Below are 23,133 nucleotides of genomic sequence, written 5' to 3'. Positions count from 1 at the left end.
ACAACAGATGTTGGTGAGGATGCGGAGAAAGGGGAACCCTCTAATCCTGTTGGTGGGAATGCAAGCTGGTGCAGCCACTCTGGAAAATAGTACGAAGGTGCTCAAAAAGTTGAAAATGGAACTACCCTATGACCCAGCAATTGCACTACCAGGTATTTACCCCAAAGATACAAACGTAGTGATCCGAAGGGGCACCTACACCCCAGTGTTTATAGCAGCAATGTCCACAATAGCCAAACTATGGAAAGAGCCCAGATGTCCATCGACAGAGGAACGGATAAAGAAGATGTGATATAATATATATATATATATATGTGTGTGTGTGTGTGTGTGTGTATATACACACAGAGAATGGAATATTATGCAGCCATCAAGAAATGAAATCTTGCCATTTGCAATGTCATGGGTGGAACTAGAGGGTATTATGCTAAGTGAAATAAGTCAATCAGAGAAAGACAATTGCTCTCAGTGATATGTGGAATCTGAGAAACAAGGTGGAGGATCATAGGGGAAAAGAGGAAAAAATGAAACAAGACAAAACCAGAGAGGGAGACAAACCATAAGAGACTCTTAATCTTAGGAAACAAACTGAGGGTTGCTGGAGGGGAGGAGGATGGAGGGATGGGATAACTCAGTGATGGACACTGGATAGGGTAAGTGTTGTAATGAGCACTGGGTATTATGTAAGACTGATGAATCACAGACCTGTACCCCTGAAACAAATAATACATTATATGTTAATAAAATAAATAAAATTACTATTGATATACTACCAGTATCTAATTGAGATACTTTGTGCAGGCAAGGAAAATGTTCTATTTTTAAAAATTAACAATTTTTGACAATGTATATATTCTTCTTTAAATTAACAACTGAAAATCAATACAGTAGACCTCTCTTAGGTTAACTACTCTTTTTTTCTGAGACTACTCCCTCTCTAATTTAATTAGAGTATCCTACCATTCTAGCCACAGTTATCTGTCCCATAATTGATCAACCAAGATAAACTGCCACAGTGATTGGCTGATGTCACATGACAAAATAAACCAGATTAACAAAATCAGAACTCTTACATGGGATTTTACATTTCAGAACTGGAAGTGAAGAGAAATCATGGAGCTAGAAGAAAGGAAATTAGAATAAGTTAGCAACCATCTTCCTGATTTCATGGAGAACTGACTGCCATTAGTGAGACTAAAGCCAAGAAAGACCAAAAGATATGATGGCAAAGGGTGACAAACAAACTCAGTTGCACAAACTCCCTAAATATATTATTTGGGGGTTTCATACCTGACCTGTTTTTTAAGCTTTCCTGATTCCATGAGAAGTACATAGTTACATAAGCATATCAAGTCCAATTTTGTTTTTTAAGTTAGTTTGACTTAGGTTACTGTACAGTGAAAATAAAAGAATCCACTAAATAAAATGATACATTATTTATTTCATTTTAAAATTCTAATACTGGGGGCACCTGGGTGGCTCAGCTGGTTAAGTGTCCAACTCTTGATATCAGCTCAGGTCATGATCTCAGAGTTATGAGACAGAGACCCACATTGGGCTCCATGCTCAGTGTGGCGTCTGCTTGAAATTCTCTCTCTCCCTCTCCCTCAGCCCCTCCTCTTGCTCAGTCTCTCACTCTCTATAAAAATAAATGAATAAATAAATAAGTGAAACCTTAAAAAAATTCTAATACTGTACTGGTCATCTATATGCCTCAGGTGGCCAATTCAAATATTGTCCATCTTCAATCATATGGCCCTTGACTATAAGAATAATGTCTGTTAAACCTAATCTGAAGAACTTAATACAAGCATCTAGTACTGCTTTCTGATTAATAAATTCTAAAATGAATGAACCCACAAAAAAATTAAACATACATTCTCAGGAATGTATGGAATGGGAGCAATGAGGGGAAGTCTTCTAAAAGCAAAGTAAAAATCCAAAGTCTTTGGATTTGCAGTTCTGACACAGAACATAATACTATAATATTATCCTACAAGCCTAGATTAATCTGTACTGTCCCAATATATAATTTACAGACTAATAAATATATAAACCAAAAAAGAACCTGATTAAAAATGATAATAACTTATATTTAGAGATAAATTACAAAGATAATTTTGGTAGTTGTGTTAGATTTAGCAGAAGTATTGGAAGCAGAGCAAAATGAATGATCAATAATGTTTAATAGGCTGCCATTAAAAAAATGCATTTTCACATTAAGTGAATTTATCTTCAGAGAAACAAAGAATAACAATATAAAAATCCTTGTATTTTGTTTAATAAACATTTCAGGTCTCAGAGATACTCTAAGACTGAAATTTAATAAATAGACCATAAAAAACATTAACTAAATTCATCTACCTGAACATGCAGTATGAGAATGTATAGCTCTATGGAAAATAACCACTTCAAAAACCCCTGTTTATCCTCTGCTGACTGGCATTTTTAAGAAATTCAATTCACCATAGCAACCTGTCTTAACACCAGCAGATAAGTACAGGCTATATTTAGATATGATTGCTTTCCAGACGGCAATCCTGTCTTTTCTTCACATTTAATGCCATGATCCAGAGAACCAAAATATCATTCAATCAGACTGTAGTGTGAAGTCAAGTATATTCAGGGGGATACAGCTATGTTTCAGAACCATGAAAAGAAGTTTCCACCAAAAATATTAAGATTTGTAAAGAAGTACATTAAGGTAAATAAAATTTTCATGTCTAAGGAATTTATAACCAGACACAAATATTTTGTTCAATTGAATCTATGAAATCCTGTTATTAAGCACTAATCATCTATAATATCAAAATACATTTCAACTAGCATATTGTTATTATTTTTTAATTTCTATGCTGCATTTCCAATGTGGCATTATCTAACTAAAAAAGTAATTTTTTTTTACACAAAAGCAATTCTTTACAGATGAGGTATAATAAGAACTGTAGTAATACAAGGCAAGTAATACAATATAAGGGAAATGAATTGATTAAAATGCTACTAGTACAAAATTACTATGGACATGTTTATGATTCATAATCTTCATAATGATAATAAAAGGAAATAAGTAACAGTTTTATACAGTTTACTGTAAAATATGCCAAAGTTCATAACAGTCAGACATTTTTCTTTATTCTCTAGATGAGTTGCAATGAAATCATTAAAAAGACAAAATGTAAAGAAGTGAAGTTCAGTTAAAAATACTAAGAACATATCAAGTCACACCCATCAGAATGGTATTATCAACAACAACAAAAACCACAAACAGAAAATAAGGAGTATTGGTGAGGAAGTTGAGTAATTGGAACCCTTGTACACTGTTGGTGGGAATATAAAATGGTGCAGTCACTATGGAAAAAAAAAGTATGGCAATTCTTCAAAAATTAAAATTGAATTACCATATGATACAGCAATTCTGCTCCTGTATATACAACCAAAAGAACTGAAAGCAGGGTCTCAGAGATACTTGCACATCCTTGTTCATAGCAGTATTATTCACAATAGACAAAAGCTAGAAGCAATCCTGTGTCCACTGATGGATGAACAGATGAACAAAATGTGGTGTACATACATCCAATGGAATATTATTGAGCCTTAAAAAGGAAACTCTTATACATGCTACGACATGTGAGAATTCCCTTGGGACTATTATGCTAAGTGAAATAAACCAGTCACAAAGACAAATATTGCCTGATTCTACTTATGTTGAGATTTCTACAGAAGTCAAAAGCACAGAAACAGAAAGTACAACAGTAGTTGCCAAAGGCTGGAGGAGGGATGGGGAGTTATTGTTTAATGGGTAAATAGCGTTGCAGCTCTTTAAGATGAAAAACTTCTAGGGATTGATTGCACAACAGTGTGTACATACTCAATATTACTGAATTGTACACTTAAAACTGGTTGAGATGGTAAATTTTATGTTATTTTTATTTTATGACAATTAAAAGAAACACTGAGAAAACTGAGAAGAAAAAGTATTTCTTGATCCATAACATAATTTATCCAGGATTCAGAATTAAGATCTATTTCACTGAAGCATCCTTTTCTATAAATCATAAGAAATTATGAATTGGTAATATCTTTTCAAAATCTGGATATCACTGAAACAACTGAAAATATACTGAGTACCATAAAGGGGGGAAAAAGACACATATTTGTCATGTTGTGCCAAATTCTCAAAGAATATAAACTTTCCCTGTTTGACTATAAAGAAAATTACTAGTATACTGCATTGCAAATTACATTTCTAGTGTCAAGAGATATCCTATTTGCTATGAATTAAACTACTCTTTCTATAACTGACTTACATAACACATATCTACGATGGTCCTAAACTTTTAAGGGCTTCTGAAAATTAAACAAGACACACCCACCTATACCACACACATCATGGGCATCAACACAATGAACAGAATAAACAGGCGTTCAACTCTGTTAGCCCTTTTCATTCTTGTTATTTTTCTTCTTTTGATTCTTAAACAGCTTTAATAAATTTCTAATTATTTCTAATTATAATTTCTATAAATATTTCTGAGTTCAAATAATTATTTGTGTTAAATAATGTATAAGTAAGCAATAAGAAATCTAAAGTATAAATATGGTAATATGTTTTATTTTTCATCTCCAGCACACAGTCAATGGGGATTTAAAAGTATTTTTGAGAATTACCTCTACAAAGGACACAACTAAATATAACTTAAAGAATGTGATATACAGTATTTCATTTGCATGTAGTAAGTCAACTCTCTAGCATAAATTAACAAGTAGCAGCATAAATGATTTTTTATAACTTAAATAGCATGCATCCTTTAACTTAAAGAGAAAAAAATTAAGTATATCATGCTAAGAATAACTTCCTATATGTATGAAAAGCATATATCACATTGGATGTGTTTCTAATATGGTGAAACATCAAGTTAAATTTGACAATGCTTTTCAATATGCCATTGAGAAACCACAAGTAAAAGAAGGTCCTACAACACAATGGAACAAATTATACACACAGCAGAGGAAATCCATCTTAAAATACTTAAAATCATAAATATAAGATGAGCTTTTAAAACAGATAAAACTGTTCATTTTGAAATTTAACACACACGCAAATTACTAATTCAAACAAATCCTTACACACATTCATCAGCAAGAAATGAATGTCAAGATCCTCCACTTGGTCTTACACTTAACACCTGCAGGATTGTGACAGACAAAATTATTCTCAGAATAACTACCAAAGAAGAGAGTTTCTCAAGTATCCCCTTTACCTCAATCTTCCCACAAGTCACATTCTGTTCTCATTATTGAAACAGCTCAAAAGTTAGTAGTAAGGCCAGAACATCTTTCTTAGGGATTCACAACTTTCTCATCTTTTTCTTTCATGGCATCCCTCCACCATGTTCTTATAACATAGGTGACTCAGTTCATTCAAGCTGAATAATTAGTTTTACCATACAATGGAAGCAAAATCTTGTGGAATGTAGTATACATATTCTAGACAATGACAGAGGGCCTATCACATTATTCCCTTAGCTTGATACAGATTTAAAAGTATCAATTATTCACTTTTTTGTCTGCCTTTTCATTCTCCTCTGAGGCAATAAACCCTTAAAACTTCATTCATTTACAGACACATACTCACACAGATGCACATACCACACCTGCTTTGATTTTTTTTTTACTTTGCCCACAGAAATTCCATACATGCTCATTTATCCAACTATAACATAATATATACTGCTCCAAGTGTCAATATTGGCCAGAAAGCCTGGCTTCTCTTCAGCTTATTTTTTCCTTCTCTCTTTATCCTGTCTTACTTTTGAATAGCCTTAGCGATTATAATACTTAATTTTTCTTTACACATCAACTCCTTTCATCATTAGCAGCTCAGGAATCTGGAGTACTTATCAAATGCCAGTGATTCTTTTAAGCAGGAGATTTTTTAGTGTGAAGAAATTATTTCTGACCTATTTTCAATTCAGTGTTGCAACATAAACAATTCAACTCCATACAGAACCATGTGTATACATGAATCAATGAACAAATAGTAAAGATTTTTGTCAGGAGTTTGGGACAGAAGAGAGGTCAATAAATGGCTTTATGAAAAAAAACTCCATACCCATGAGGTATGTACTAAGTGAACATTGTTATAGGATAATAACTCAGGATAAAATATTTCCCATAACAACTGAAAAAAAATATTAATTTCTACGCTAGGCATTTCCTTCCATTAAGAATTTTGCTAAGGAAGAAGCATATTGCTAAAATATGAATTAGAGTAACTAATAGTACATTTTGATGATTCTTAATGAAAAAAAAAAGTTCTTTCCAATAGCAAAGGCAAAAACTAATCTCTCACTAAATTCTTACATTCAAGACTAATGCCTAGAGACTACTGCCAAGTTAAGAGAATGATGCTAAAGATATCTGCTATTTCAAAACAGAGACTCAGAATTATTTTCTACAACCCATACAGTGGTGAACCCAGATAAATTTCTCTTAGAATACTAAGATTAAATTTCAAATTTAGTGCTAGGTTGCATGATGAATATCTACATTCTGGGAAGAAGTACCAAATTCTCTCAAAACACTATAACTCGTTGCTATAATAAATTATTCAAGTATAATTCTCCACAGCTTTTATATCATTAATATCTAGATGAGCACATATTCTTCCACGAAGACTACATAATACAGATAAATAGTACTGTTGTGACCAAAAATATACCTTCGAATAAGACAATAATGGAATAATTTATGTTATTCATTCAAATGGATGAAATCTTTCAAAAACAATGATAAAGTTTCCTCTTACATCTATAAGGAAAATAGAATTCTTCATGCAAATAAATGTTATTTGTCATTAATTTACTGGGAATATTTACATCAAGTTAAAGAATAGTTATATTTTTGATTAAATTATTTATAGGACTGAAAGGACAACTGTCAATTTTCAGTAGAATAAAGATCATGGAGAAAGAATATTGACATTCTTTTTGAGTGAGGAAAAGAGAAACAGATTAATAGAAAAAATTGAGAGAATTGAGTTTAGAAGTTCTTTTCTAAATTCATTACATTATAAACATTAAGAATCAGTCATTTTCAAGATTCTGTGTCTTGTGACTATATTTTTTTAAAATGACTGGGAAATCATTAAAGAATCAAAATCCTTCAGATTCAACACATACTTGTATTTTATTCCTCGCAAAATACTCAATGAATTACTGGTAAAACTTGTGGGAGTGTACGTTACATATCATGTGAAAGATTGATTTCCTATTATATCTTACTGAATGCATTATATACATCATTAAAGAAAGCACCTGCCAACACTCAATCTTCTTTTCTCTGCTGCCTAAAGCTTAACTAGTCTTGATTTTTTTTTTTTTTAATAAAGGTGATCTTACCAGGAGGGTATGTTCATATAGAAGATAGGATACATAATTTACAGTAAATATAAAATTGTAAAAAATTAATTAATAAAATAAAAATAGAAAGTGACATCAGTAAGAAAATTAAATACTAAAACCTATAAAACTATTCAAAAATTTTTCCTTATACAGCTTTCTAATGTAAAATATTAAATATATTCTAAATATTCAAGTATATTATAAATAATTATCTTATATTTATAATTGTACTTATAAATAAGTATTATAAATTAACAAAAAGCTTAAAATTGATGTGAGCGAATTTAATCGCACCTTTCCCAGCAAATGAATTACTCATCATCTTCCCTACCCAGTATCTACTGCCACATTGGCAAGATATCATCAACCATTAGTAAAGACTCTTTGAAAGTTGATCATTAGTCATAATGCTATCTCTTCTTCTAGTATCTCTTCCATTTCTAAAAAGAAACTATATCTTCACTTCTATTGAAACTGTTGGATATCCTTCACTATATGTAACACAAATTGTTAGAAAAGAAAAACTTAACATTAAATTAGTTCTCAGTTACAACTCTTGAAAAAGTCACACTAACTATAAAGTTTTAAATTATGCTTAGTACGGAAAATCAAATACTCACAAAGAAGGATCTTGTACGAGATCTTTGAGATTTATCCCACTGCGATCTTCTGCAAGATTCCTGAAGCAACTATCACTCACTAAACAGGAAAGGGAGAGAGAAAAAGTAAATTAATTTTTGCTTACATTTTATTTCAATTACTACTGACGAAATGGAATTTTAAATTAAAACTGGCTCTCTGGATAGGATTTTTCTAAAGATCAATGTTAATCAATTTCTGGGCCTAATAGATTTAGCAATAAACATTAATATTCAATAACAAGCCAATCATATAATCATATAAGCTGGGTCTAAATTTTGTTCTTACTTTTATAAGACAAAATTACCAGCACATGGTGGCAAGTCACTGCTTCCACAACTAGAAAAAAAAAAAAAGGTAAGTTGTCCCCCCAAATTATATTTTTAAAGATATTAGACAACAATGTGAACTAGTAAGAATAAACTAGGAGAAAAGTGGTATCTCTTCTTAGGTAAGCTGAGCCCCTATTGTTTTAATTTATGGGAGAATTTGCCACTTACAAGTTAAGAGTCAGAAAGAGGGACACTACTAGAGAAAAGAAAAACTGGCAGAGTTCTTGATGGTTCATAGGCTGGCATGACAGACTGAAATCCTATGGAACCCTAAGAAATCCTATGAAAACCATTTTCTGCTGGAAGATTTGCTGAGAGCTAGACAGCACAAGAGGATCTGGAATGAGAAGGAAGAAAATGGGCCATAGGGCAAAAAATGTTTTCTGTAGTGCTATGGTGATTGGGAGTCAAAGTCACACTACAATAGGCAGAGCTGACCACTTTCAGTGTAGATTTCAGATCCCCCCTAAAAAAAATTTGCTCTCAACCAAAAGCAAGGGGGCAGGAGGGGTGCGTAAAAGGGGGCAGAACTCAAAAGACATACTAAAACTTCTCACAATTTCACAGTACATAAGAACAAAATGACATCAGAAATATCTGCAACACAACAAGTTTTACCCATAAAGACATTTAAGACCAGAGGTAGACTAAGTATATATAAAGCTTTCACTCTAACTACCCAGCTCAATTTGAAGTTGAGTTAAAGTGATTGGCACTTAACACTTAATAACATTTATATCAATTTCTTTGACCCTATAATAAACAGTATTTGGTATACAACAAAAATTACTACAATGTATGGAAAATGACCCAAAATGTGACCAATAACCAAGAGAAAAATTACTTATTTTATATATATATATAAACACACACACACACACGCACACGCACACGCACACACACACACACATATATACATAGACAGATGATAGATAGACAGACAGATAGATACTGACCCACAGATGATACAGAATCAGAAGACAAGGACTTCAAGAAAACTTATTTTCAAAAAACTTACTTAACATAAGTTGAAGATACAGAAAAATGTTCACAGTAGATGAAAGAAGGAAAATTTTAGCAAAGAATTAAAATCTATGAAAAAGAATCAAATAGTAATTTTAGAATTGAAAAATACAGTATCTGAAATTAAGAAATCAGTGGATGAGTTTTATAGCTGACTCAACACAAAAACAACCACAGGATTTGTGAACTTGAAGAGATCAGCCAAAAATATCCAAACTGAAGCAAAGAGGAAAAAAACATAAGTGAAAAGAACAGAGCAAAAGAAACATGGGAATCAAACAGCTCAATGTAACTGTAGTTGAGGAGAGAGAGAATGGGGCAAAAGCAGTATTTTCAGAACAGCTGAGAATATTCCAAAACGGTTTCAAGACACTAATTCACTGACTTGGGGAGTATAACCAACCCCACACTGGAAAAAGTAAAATAAAAGGACACTACCAGCCAAACTGCTGAAAATAAAAGATGATAAGAAAATCTTAAAAACGACCAGAAAGAGAAAAAGAACACATCATCTTCAAAGGAAAAACAGTAAAAATTAAAGCTGACTATTCCACATAAACTATGAAATCCAGAAGACAATGGAAAGCTTTGATTAATATGCAGTGGGAAAACTGGAAATATAGAAGTCTAGACCTTGATAAAATATCCATCCCAAAATTAAAGGTAAAATAAAACTTAACTTATATAGTATTTTTGTATTTTGTATTTACTTATATAGAATTTTCTATTTGTATTGATGGATTATTTTCTATTTCAATTTAACAATTTTATTCTATGTATCTTAAAGAGTCATTTCTATCCTACATATGGAGCAAGAAGAATATGACATTCACCTATTCCTTTCAAAGATCCATTACTTAATATTTTATTTGGATTTTATATTCCGTTTTTTTATAGAGGCCCTCAAAATTATAAATCTGGATCTCTCTCTGAAATAAACAATACATATAAACAATGATGCTATAAAAACATCTTAAGTTGAAAAAACATCTTTTATTTTTTTTCAATGAGGGGAGTAATTTTGATTAATATATCATTTTCATTCCATATTTAGCAGACACTCATCTCAACCTATTGATATAAGACAAATTTCCTGCTTTTCATAATTTTAATGCTCTTTATTACAAAACTTCCTGAGTAGGGCTAAAAGGAAAAAAATAAAATGTTGGCACACTGTAAGAAAAGTTGGGTTCTTGCTGAGCTGAACTAAAATTGAAGCTATAATATATCATAAAATTTGTTCTTAAAAGTTTCTTGCCCAATTTGGCAAATATGAGAGCTTAGTTATAAACTTCAAGAGCCTGAAAGTTTTGCAGGCTTAATTAAAATGGAATAAACCTTTGCTCCTTTAAAGGCTTGCTAGTCAGCTATCTGTGAAATGAGTTTTGCTAAAGAAGGCACTTTTCTAAAATTCATGATCCATCCAAATTTTAAGTTAAAAACAAAGCAAGAAATCGAAAATAGTCTCTTAACAAAAATTCTAAGACTTTAGCTGCCTAATAATATATATTATACTTAAAGCTTTATTCCCCACCAACACAACAAATTTTCTTTTTGAATTATAAATAAGAATATGGCACTTTTAAGAAGTAAACATAATAATATTTTGTATGTAAACACATTAAAATCAATCAGTTTAGGTCACCATATTTTACTGTTTTTTTTTTTAAGATTTTATTTATTTGACAGAGAGAGAGACAGCCAGCGAGAGAGGGAACACAAGCAGGGGGAGTGGGAGAGGAAGAAGCAGGCTAGGCTCACAGCGGAGGAGCCTGATGTGGGGCCCGATCCCATAATGCCGGGATCACGCCCTGGGCCTAAGGCAGACACTTAACCGCTGTGCCACCCAGGCGTCCCTACTGGTTTTTTTTAATCGCCCAGTATATGATGACTACAAGAACTGTTATGCTCTTCACTGCACTGAAAAAGTCGTCAACAAGTCATCACAAAAATCAGATAAAAAGTGAGAAATTACAATGGAAATATATAGTCGAACTTTATGGTATTAACATGAAAATTATAAACTTTAGTTCAGTCTGTTTTATATTGATAGAATAATGAACTTGGAAGGATAGAAAGAAAATTAGAAATATTAGTAAACTGAACTCTTCACCAGAGTTCCTATCCAATCATATGCATTTTTCCCTGTAAGTGTTCACCACTTGGATCTATAATCAAGACAATAATTGAAATTCATTACATGTTAAGCATTTCATATTTATTATCTCATTTAATCTTATCATCCAACGATAAGCCTATCTATATCACCATTTTACAGATAAAGATTCTAAAGCATTGGGAGATTAACCATCTTGCTATGGATCATACAGCTAATAAATAGCAATACTGGAAAAATCTAAATGCTCTAACTCCAGAGGTTGTACCCTTAACCAATATACACTATAGAGACCATAGTTCTCATCAATCACTCATATATTCTGAACTCTCCTACATTTCCGTAACTTCAAAACACATAAAAGTTATACAATTAAAATTCATTACAAGACAGTAAATTCCAACTCAAAGCATTATTAAAGGATTGCAGTTTTTAAAGTAGAATGAAACATTATGGATCTTCTAGTTAACTGTGCTTAATATCTCATGGATTCTATGGAGGTGTCTCAGAGCAATGACATTCCTTTACCCTTTCAGCTAAAGAGATCTGTTTTTATTTGCTTATATATTAGATTGCTTTAAAATTATATTTGCAAAAATTTTGTTAAAGAAATTTTTATAGAAGCTGAAACACACATACATACACACACCTCAAAATAGTATTAATTCCACTCATCATTATTTTATAGATGAAAATCACATTTTGCCTATGGTCAGCAAAAGTCAGCAAACTCAGTATATACATAGAAATATTTGTAAAATGGATCCATAACAGGGTTCTCAGCTAATCATAAACACCTATTTTTGGTATATAGTTATCTTTTTTACTGGTCTACAATCAAAGTAACAGCTGACCTTGATTATTTGCTAACACTTTATGTTCATTTTCCCACTTACAAGCATTATGTACGATCAATATGAGCTTTGATAAAATCGTTATGCTGTATATTCTAAGTCCTACTATTACAGATTATTCAATCTGATTATTAGGAACTATAACATGAAAGACCTAGCTATCTCTTTCTTTTAGGCTGACATTTATATTCTATCTTGCTCTGGTCAGGAAGGATTTTCCCATAACAAAAAACTGCTATCCTCAAAAATTCATGTTTAATATATACCATGCTAGGAATTCAGTATTTAACTTATTATATTATCCATGTTTATGAACACGAAAATAAGGCACCATTTAAAAATTGCCAGGGTAGCAGTAAAAACAGATCCAATTTAAAACTCATTCATTTGGTAGTTTCAAAATACCCAGTGAAATAAAATCCCAAAGAAAGGATCCTGTGAAAACAACTGATAATTAAAATTAAATGTCAGTTTATACAATCTAGAGATTCCAATTAATTTATCTAAGTTAGACTGAACAAATAAAACAATAGTTCACAATCACAGAAAAAGATAAAAATATTGATACAAGTGTTTCAAAAAATACATATTTGAATATCAAAAAGTAAAGACCAAGTTCTTAGAAACATTACCAATTTTTCTTTAAAATGTCCCCTTCTATGATCACAGTGTGGAAGTTAAATGTTTAATGGAAAAATATCAATATGCCATGATTTTAAAATATCACCCAAAAAATTGAGCAAGTTACTTCTTTTATTCTAAACATATATAACTTAATAGCTAACATAAGAAAAATTAGACTGATTCCATTATTCTTAGTCACATTTTTCAAGATAAATCTATTTCTTTGTTATTTAGATAAAATTCACATAACAAAATTCACCCTCTTATTTTTTTAATTTTTTATATTTATCGAAATTAACCATTTTAAAGTGTACAGTTCAGTAACATTTAGTACATGCACAATGTTGTATGATCACTACCTTTATTTCCAAGACATTTTCATCATCCCAAGAGAAAACCTGCTACCCATTAAGCAGCAAGTCCCCACTCCTCCCTTCCCCTAATCCCTGGCAACCACCAATCTGATTTCTATCCCTGCGGATTACTTATTCTGGATATTTCATACAAATGCAAGTACACAATATGTAATTTTTTGTGTCTGAATTTTTCACTCAGCATAATATTTTTAAGATTCATCTATGTTGTAGCATATATCAGTACTTCATTCCTCGCTTGGCTAAATAATATCCTGTTGTATGTAGGTATGACTTTTGTCTATCCATTCATCCTTTGTTGGACATTTGGGCTGTTTCCAGCTTTTGGCTATTGTGAATTGTGTGAACGAGCATGTGTGTACAAGCATTTGTTTGAGTACCTGTTTTCAATTTTGGGGGGTATATACCAAGGAACAGAATTGCTGGATCATGTGGTAATTCCATGTTCAATTTTTTGAGGAACTGAAAAATTGTTTTCCAAAGCAGTTACACTACTTAACATTGCACCAGCAATGTAACAAGGTTCCATTTCCAACATCCGCGGAGTCGTTATTGTCTTTTTAACTTAATCATAACAGTGGGGTGTGACGTATTATCTCACTGTGGTTTTTATTACATTTTCCTAATGACAAATGGTGTTGAGCATCTTTCCATATGCTGTTGGCTATTTGTATATCTTCTTTGGAGAAACGTCTATTCAAGTCCTTTTTAATTGCGTTGTTGATGTTTCTTTGTTAAGGTGTGAGACATTAATATATCCTGGACTAGACCCTTATCAGACATACGATTTCCAAATATTTTATCCCATTCTCTGAGTTGTCATTGTGTGCTCTTGATAGTGTCCTTTAATGTACTGAAGTTTTTAATTTCAATAAATTTTAATTTATCTATTTCTTTCCTTTGGTGTCACATCTAAGAAACCATTACTAAATCCAAGGTCATGAGAAATTTCCCTCATACATTCTGGATAGAATTTTATAGTTTTAACTCTTTAGCTCTTTTATCCATTTTGAGCTAACGTTTGCACATGGTGTGAGGGTTAAAGTCTGACTTCATTCTCTTACCTGTGTTTATTAAGTTGTTACAGCACCATCTGTTGAAGAGGCAGTTTTTTTCCACACTAAATGATCTTGGCACTCTTCTAAAAAAAATCAATTCCCTATACTCACATGGACTAAATATTTCTAGACCTAATTCTATTCCATTATCTATATGTTTGGTCTTATGCTAATATTACACTGTTTTGATTACTGTAGCTTTGTAGCAAGTTATTAAATGGGGAACTGTGAGTCCCCCAACTTTTTCTCTTTCAAGGTATTTCTGGCTACTCAGCATTCCTTGCAATTCAATATGAATATTAGGATTCTGGTCCACATTTTACACCAAATTTAGGTCCCCATTTAAAGCAGATTCATTTTATTTTATTTTATTTAAGATTTTATTTATTTATTTGTCAGAAAGAGAGAGAGAGCCACAGACAGGGGAAGAAGCAGACTCCCCACTTGAGCAAGGAGCCTGATGTGGGACTTGATCCCAGGACCCCGGGATAATGAGCCGAGCCAAAGATAGATGCTTAACTGACTGAGCCGCCCAGGCAACCCTAAGCAGATTTATTATAAAACACATTTTACTATAACCAATTATCTATCTTCAGATACTACTTCATATTTTCTTCCATGCCTACTTCCTACACTTTTCTACCTGCTAAAAGAAAAGTTCCCTGAATTCCTCTGGGGAGAAAAAAAAGTAAACTAAGAAAAGAACTATAAACTGAGCAAACTGAATGAGATAAATGAACAACAAATGAAGGTAAACAGCAGTGTTTGAAATTTCGTAATTTTCTTAATATATTCAAAACAAAATTACAAGCTAAAACAATGCATTTTTGCAAAGCATGCTATTTTCACACAGTCATTTCACAACTATAAACGTTGCTTTAATTTTAAGTAATTTTAAGTATTTTCAAACTGTTTTATGAAATTTATGTCAAAAAGTAACACATTCCCATTCTAACACATATTAAAACAAGAAGCAAAATCTTTCCCAATAAATTTACAACAGATATATGTTCTGAATTCAAGCTACAGTTTTAACAACATTTTTTTCTAAACTGACGCAAGTGCAAAGACAACTTTTGAATTTCCAAATCCATTTAATTCTGCAAGTAAGGAGCTTCCACCTTATCTTTAACTGGAAGTGATGACTGTGCGACTAATAAAATACTAAAAGGCAAAAAAAAAAATCCTAATTCTAAAAACACATTCCAAACAATTAATATACTCAATTAAAATAATACATTCATGAATTCATTATTTACCAATAACTTCTTGTGTGAAGAGACATCTGCAAATATAAAGTACTAATGCAAATCAACATGAAGAGATGAACATTTGAAACAGATACTAATGACGGGAAATAGTAACTATAAACTCCAATTATTCCCCATGCCTTTATTCAAATTGGTAAATATGTAAGGCACCAGTTATTATTATTATATTTGGACTAAATAAATTTAAAAATTGTGGAAATCTTTTTTATTATAGCAATATATATATATATATATATATATATATAATATCCTCAATCTTGCTTTTTGACCTGAAAATCCTAGAATATTTACTATCTGGCCTTTAATGGAAAAAATTTAGAGACCCCTGGTTTACAGGAAAGAATTACCATGCAATATAGAGAGCTAGTGGATGTTGTAATTCCTGGTATGTGCATTGGTGTATAACATATGCCCATGACTTTGAAAAGAAGGTGCTAAATGACTTCTGCTCTTCTATATCCCATCATATCTCTGGCCAAAGTCCATATCAAAACTCAATATTGGGAAAATGTCCAGATATCTTCATCCCTGCCCCTACAGGTTCTCCTATCTGTGAAGTTTCAACGGGAAGCCAGAACTACCATGCCCACCACGCAGCAGTACCACTGAGACCACATGTCAAGGATCAAAAAAAAAAAAAAAAAAAAAAAAAAAGCCTAATTGAGAAGTTGGCTTCTACCTGAACCTGGCAGTAAAGAAGCAGTGCCCACCTCCATGAGCAGAATCTGAATGAGAGAATTAAAACAGAAGGCTTAAAAAAGATTCACACTTCATCCCATAATATCCAAAATGTCCAGATTTCAATAAAAAATCAATTGTCTTAAAAAAAAAGAAGATTCCAAACTAAATGAAAAAACGACAAGTGACAGGTGCCAAGACCAAAATGGCAGAGATGTTAGAATTATCTGATAAAAATTTTTAAAACAAGAGGAAAAAAAACTGGGGGGAATAAAAGCCTCAAGTATAGGACACTTACAAAAAAAAAAAACCCCTAACTTTCCCATCAACTGAGTCTCAAAGGAGAAGAAAAAGAGTGCAGGCCTGAAAAGGAATTTGAAAAATTATGGTTTGAAAACTTCCCAAATTAGGCAAAAGAATACAAACATAGAGATTCAAGAAACTGAGAAAACCTCCAACAGGAAAGACTTAATAAAATATATACCAAAAGAAATCATAGTCAAACTTCTAAAAACTAGAGAAAAAGAAAAAATCTTGGAATGGTAAGAGAGAAATTACACTTTACCAATACGGGGAAAACAATTCAAATGACAACACATTTCTTGTCAAAAACTAGGTAGAACAAAATGATCACTTTTTCAAATGACCAAATAAAAGCACTGTAAACTCACATGCTACATCAAGGGAAAATATCCTTCAGAGATGAAGAAGATATTAAGACACTGTCAAGTGAAAGAGTATTAAGAAAATCTGTCACTACACCTACCTTAGAATAGCTGGGACTCAGAAAAGAACAAATAAATCACAAACCTCTAACAAGACTGCCAAAGGAAAAAAGAAAACACAAAAGACCAATATCAGAAATGTAATAGTAGATATATATCACTACAGATTACAGAAATCAAAATACTAATAAAGGAATATTACAAAAAATTCTAAAGGAATTGAATTTGGAAACGTAAAGGAAATTAATCAATTCCTCAAAAAACACAAATTACCACAGCTCACTCAATATGAGAAAGATAATTTGAATAGCCAAACTATTAAGGGAATCAAATTTGTAATTTCAAAACTCCCCAAAAATGAAATCAGCAGGCTTGGATGCTAAACTGGGAAATCCTACCAAAAATCTAAGGAAGAATTAACACCAATTCCACACCATATTACACTAAAAGTAAGAGAAGGGAATACTTCCAAATTGATTTTATGAAACTACTACGACCCTGAGGCAGAAACCTAACAAAGACAGCACCAAAAATCAAAAACAACAACAAAAAATCCCACAAACAAATATTTCCCATGTGAATACAGACTCTAAAGATCTTTAACAATATGTTGGCAAACAGAATTCACCAATATAAAAAAAAAATCTCAACCATGATTGAAGGGGTTCATTCCAGGGATGCAAGACTGAATCAGTATTCGAAAACTACCAGTGTAATCCCCACAGCTAGGATTGAAAATCAGAGGATCTGAATTTCATGAGTGCTAACAACCAAGTAGGCCATGAAAGCCTGGAACTTTAAAAATCAGCAAACTCCACTGTGACACAGCATGGAGAAACATAGGAAGATAATCCCCTACCCTTAAAGAGAGAGCATAGCAAACAGCCTATGGAGATACAGGTCAGAAACAGCACATTCAAAGGTGCCTTGAGCTTATAAAAAGGAAAGTAAGTTACTAATCTCAGAGTATGCTGAGGGACTTCTCCAAGAACAAAGTACCTGGCCAGTACCATTTCACACCCTAGCTTCCCATCATACACACACAGGCACCTACAGGAACCAGGGAATGCTACCTAACTTGGTTATACCATGCCCTACACTATACCCCCTCACCTGCTCCCAGGAGTCAGAACACCTTCAGTCCCAGTGGACAGAATCTCTCCCGGAGGAAACCCAAGCAAAACATGGCGACAATGTGTCTCCTGAATTCTCAAGGAATCACATAGACCCTGTTAAAACTGCACTACCACCACCCCCAAACAAATGAGCTTTCCTGAGCAGCCCTGGCCAGTCTTGTCTCCAGGTAGCTGTCAATACCCTGTAGAGAAGAATGGGTGCCCACAACTTAAACTTCCAGGACCCCACTCATGCTTTCTGTTGTGGCTACCACAGGACAGGTCTCCACAACAGCTGAACACCATCTATGAAGGAAGGACAAGCACCACCTAGTTAAAAGTCCATGTATCACCCACTATTTTTTTTTTAAGATTTAATTTAGTTATTTGACAAAGAGATAGAGAGCACAAGTAGGCAGACATCAGGCAGAGGGAGAGGGAGAAGCAGGCTATCAGCTGAACAAGAAGCCTGATGCGGGACTCAATTCCAGGACGCTGGGACCATGACCCAAGCTGAGAGCAGCTGCGTAAGCAACTGAAAAACCCACACGCCCCTCCCACCACTATATTAAAGAACAAGAGACACAGAGTTAGATAAAATGAGAAGACAGAAGAATATATCCCAAATGAAAGAACAGGACCAATCCACGGAAGAAATGTAAAAGAAACAGATATACATAATATGTCCGATAGATAATTTAATGTAATGATCTTAAAGATACTCACTGGATTTGAGAGAAGAGTGGAGTACATCGTTGAGGTCCTTAACAAAGATAAAAAAGAACCAGTCAGATGAAGAACACAATAAAGGAAATTAAGAATACACTAAATGGAATAAATAGCAGGCTGGAAGAAGCAGAAGAAGGAATTAATGAACTAGAAGACAGAGTAATGCAAAGTTATGAAGCTGAACAGGTGAGGGGGAAAATAAGCAAAGACCTCTAAGAATAGACTTAGGGAACTCAGTGACTCCATCAAATGTAATAACATTCACTTTATAGGGGTCCCAGAAGAAGAAGAGAGAGGAAAGGGGTCAGAACATGTATTTGAAGAAATAATAGCTGAACTTTCCTAATCTGGAGAAGGAAACAGATATCTAAATGGAAGAGGGACAGAGATACCCCAACAAAATCAACCCAAGGAGGTCCACGCCAAGACACACAGTAAGCAAAACGGTAAAAAGTAGTGCTAAGGAAAAAAAAATCTTTTTTAATCAGCAAGACAAAAGAAGACAGTTACCTGTAAGGGAAACCCCATAAGGCCATCAGCAGATTTTTCAGCAGAAACTTTCCAGGTCAGAAGAGGATGGCATGATATACACAGACCGCTGAAACGGAAAAATCTACCGCCAAGAATACTCTATCCAGCAAGGCTGTCATTCAGAATAAAAGGAGAGAGAAAGAGTTTCTCAGACAAACAAAGTCTAAAGGAGTTCATGACCACTAAGCCAGCCCCACAAGAAAAATTAAAGGGATTCTTTGAGTGGAAAGGAAAGACCATTAGAGTATGAAAATGAAAAAAAAAAAGAAAGGAAAAGCAGTAAAAATATGTATTTCTGTAACAGATTGGTCAAGGAATTCCACCCCCCACGCCCCTCCCCCAAAGAGGATGTAAAATATGACACCACACACCTAAAACATTGCGGGGGAGAAGAGTAAAGAAAGAGTTTGAATTTAAACGACCATCAATTTAATATAGACTGCCATATGCAGAAGATGTTCTATACAAACCTAATGGTAACAACAAATCAGACAGCACTAATGGATACGAAAAGAATAGAGAGAAAGGAATCCAAGCATATCACTAAAGAAAACCAGCAAACCATGAAAGAGAGAAAGAGAAGAAAGGATCAGAGAAAAAAACTACAAAAACCACGAAGAAACAAGTAACAGATGGCAGTAAGTACATACTTATCAGTAATTAAATGTAAATGGACTACACACTCCAGTCAAAAGACATAGGGTGATGGAACAGATAGGGAAAAACAACAACAACAACAACCAAGGTCCATCTATACCCTGGCTACAAGGGACTCATTTCAGACCTAAAGACACCTGCAGGTTGAAAGCAAGAGGATGGAAAACATTTATCATGCAAATGGATGTAAAAAGAAAGCCGAGGTAGCAGTGCTTATATTGGACAAAATGGACTTTATTTATTTATTTGTTTATTTACGATTTTATTTATTTATTTGACAGAGAGATTGACAGCCAGCGAGAGAGGGAACACAAGCAGGGGGAGTGGGAGAGGAAGAAGCAGGCTCTCAGTGGAGCAGGGAGCCCGATGGGGGGCTTGATCCCAAGACTCTGGGATCACGCCCTGAGCCGAAGGCAGACGTTTAACAACTGAGCCACCCAGGCGCCCCTCGGACAAAATGGACTTTAAAACAAACAGTGTAACAAGAGACAAAGAAGGACCCTATATGATAATAAAGGGGGCAATCCAACAAGAAGATATAACAACTGTAAACATTTCTGCATCCAAAATGGGAGCACCCAAATACATGAAACGGTTAATAACAAAACAACAAACTAATTGATAGTAATACGATAATAGTAGGGGACTTTAACACCCCACTTACATCCATGGACTGATAATCCAAACAGAAGACCAACAAGGAAAGAGTGGCTTTGAATGACACACTGGACCAGATGGACATAACAGATATATTCAGAACATTCCATCCTAAAACAGAATACACTTTCTTTTCAAGTGCACATGAAACGTTCTCCGGAACAGATTACATCTTAGGCCACAAAACAATCTTCAACAAATTTGAAAAGACTGAAGTCGTGCCTTCCATCTTTTCTGGCTACGATTCTATAAAACTAGAAATCAACAAGAAAAACTCTGGAAAGAGCACAAATACATGGAGGTTAAATACCACGCTACTAAACAACTGAACGGGTCAACCAAGCAATCAAAGAAGAAATCGAAAAGTACATGGAGGGGCGCCTGGGTAGCGCAGTCGTTAAGCATCTGCGTTCGGCTCAGGGCGTGATCCCGGCGTTCTGGGATCGAGCCCCACATCGGGCTTCTCCGCTGGGAGCCTGCTTCTTCCTCTCCCACTCCCCTGCTGTGTTCCCTCTCTCGCTGGCTGTCTCTCTGTCACATAAATAAATAAAATCTTTAAAAAAAAAAAGTATATGGAAACAAACAAAAATGAAAACACAATGGTCCAAAACCTTTGAGATGCAGCCAAAGCGGTTCCAAGAGGGAAGTCTCTAGCAATAACAGGCCTACTCCAGGAAGCAAGAAAAATCTCAAATAAACAACCTAACCTTACACCTAGCAGAGCAAGAAAAAGAAGAACAAACAAAACCACTAAAGGGAAGAAAACAATAAAGATTAGTGCAGAAATGAATGATATCGAAACTAAACAACAGAACAGATCATGATACCCAAAGCTAGTTCTTTGAAAAGATCAACATAATTGATAAACCTCTAGCCAGATTCATCAAGAAAAAAGAGAGAGAGAGAGGACCCGAATAAACAAAATCACAAACGAAAGAGGAGCAATTAACGACTGACACCACGGATATACAAAAGACTGTAAGAGAATATTATGAAAAGTTGTATGTTAACAAATTGGCAACTAGAAGAAATGGATAAATTCCTAGAAGCATATAGCCTACCAAAATTGGAGCAGGAAGAAATAGAAAATTTGAACAGGCCGATTACCAGTAATGAATTCAATCAGTAGTCAAAAAACTCCCAACAAACAAAAGTCCAGCACCAGGTGGCTTCACAGGCAAATTCTACAAAACATTTAAAGAAGAGTTACTACCAATCTTTTCAAACTTCTCCAAAAACAGAAGAGGAAAGAAAACTTCCAAATTCATTCTATGAGGCCAGCATTACTCTGATACCAAAACCAGATAAAGACATCACAAACAAAAAGAGAACTATAGGCCAATACCTCTGATGAACACAGATGCAGAAATCCTCAACAAAATACTGGTGAAGTGAATCCAACAATTAATTAAAAAAAAAATCATTCACCACAATCAAATGGGATTTATTCTCGGGACAGAAGGGTGGTTCAATATTCACAAATCAATTGATGTGATGATACATCATTTCAGTAAGAGAAAGGATAAAAACCATATGATCATTTCAATAGATGCAGAGAAAGCATTTGACAAAGTACAACATCCAGTCATGATAAAAACCCTCAACAAAATAGGTTTAGAGGGACCTACCTCAACACAGTAGAGGCCTAATATGAAAACCCCACAGCTAATCATGCTCAATGGGAAAAAACTGAGACCTTTTCCCCTAAGGTCAGGAATAAGACAAGGATGTCTATCCTCGCCACTTTTATTCAACATAGTACAGAAGTCCTAGCCACAGCTGTCAGACAACACAAAGAAATAAAAGGCATCCAGATTGGTAAGGAAGAAGTAAAACTTCTCACTATTTACAGATGACATGATACTATCTATAGAAAACCCCTTAGACTTCACAAAACTACTACTAAAACTGATAAATGAATTCGGTAAAGTCCCAGGATACAAAATCAACATACAGAAATCTGTTGCATTTCTATACACTGATAATGAAGCCGCAGAAAGAGAAATTAAGCAATCAGTCCGATTTACAATTGCACCAAAAATAATAAAGATACCTAGGAATAAACCTAACCAAAGAGGTGAAAGACTGTATTCTGAAAACTGCAATAAAACATTGACAAAAGGAATTGAAGACGGCACAAAGAAATGGAAAGACATTCCATGCACACGGTTTAGAAGAATTAATATTGTTAAAATGTCTATAACACCCAAAGCAATCTACATATGTAATGCAATCCCTATCAAAATGCCAACAGAATTTTTCACAGAACTAGAACAATTCTAAAATTTATTTGGAACCACGAAATCCCACCCCCCAAACACCATAATAATCTTGAAAAAGAAAACAA

At 33.7% G+C, this 23,133-nt stretch overlaps 1 protein-coding gene across 18 annotated transcripts in view; it reads right to left on the bottom strand.

The window, feature by feature from the left end:
• Window positions 1–23,133, bottom strand: part of GPHN (gephyrin) — a 603,483-nt gene that overhangs the window by 459,819 nt on the left and 120,531 nt on the right. For 17 of the 18 annotated variants that reach the window (XM_087856022.1, XM_087856023.1, XM_087856025.1 and 14 more), the window contains one exon: window positions 8,024–8,102. In XM_087856022.1, coding sequence (XP_087712148.1) covers window positions 8,024–8,102 — 79 coding nt within the window. Of the gene's footprint in view, window positions 1–8,023; window positions 8,103–18,938; window positions 18,976–23,133 lie in introns of all 18 variants that reach the window. The other variant, XM_045810536.2, reaches the window with a different exon arrangement.

This window comes from Ursus americanus, chromosome 26 (assembly GCF_024610735.1).
Source record: "Ursus americanus isolate L20-20 chromosome 26, mUrsAme1.1.p, whole genome shotgun sequence".
Lineage (NCBI taxonomy): Eukaryota > Metazoa > Chordata > Mammalia > Carnivora > Ursidae > Ursus > Ursus americanus.
Note: the sequence above shows the minus strand (reverse complement) of the source record. Positions and strands in the feature narration are given on the sequence as shown.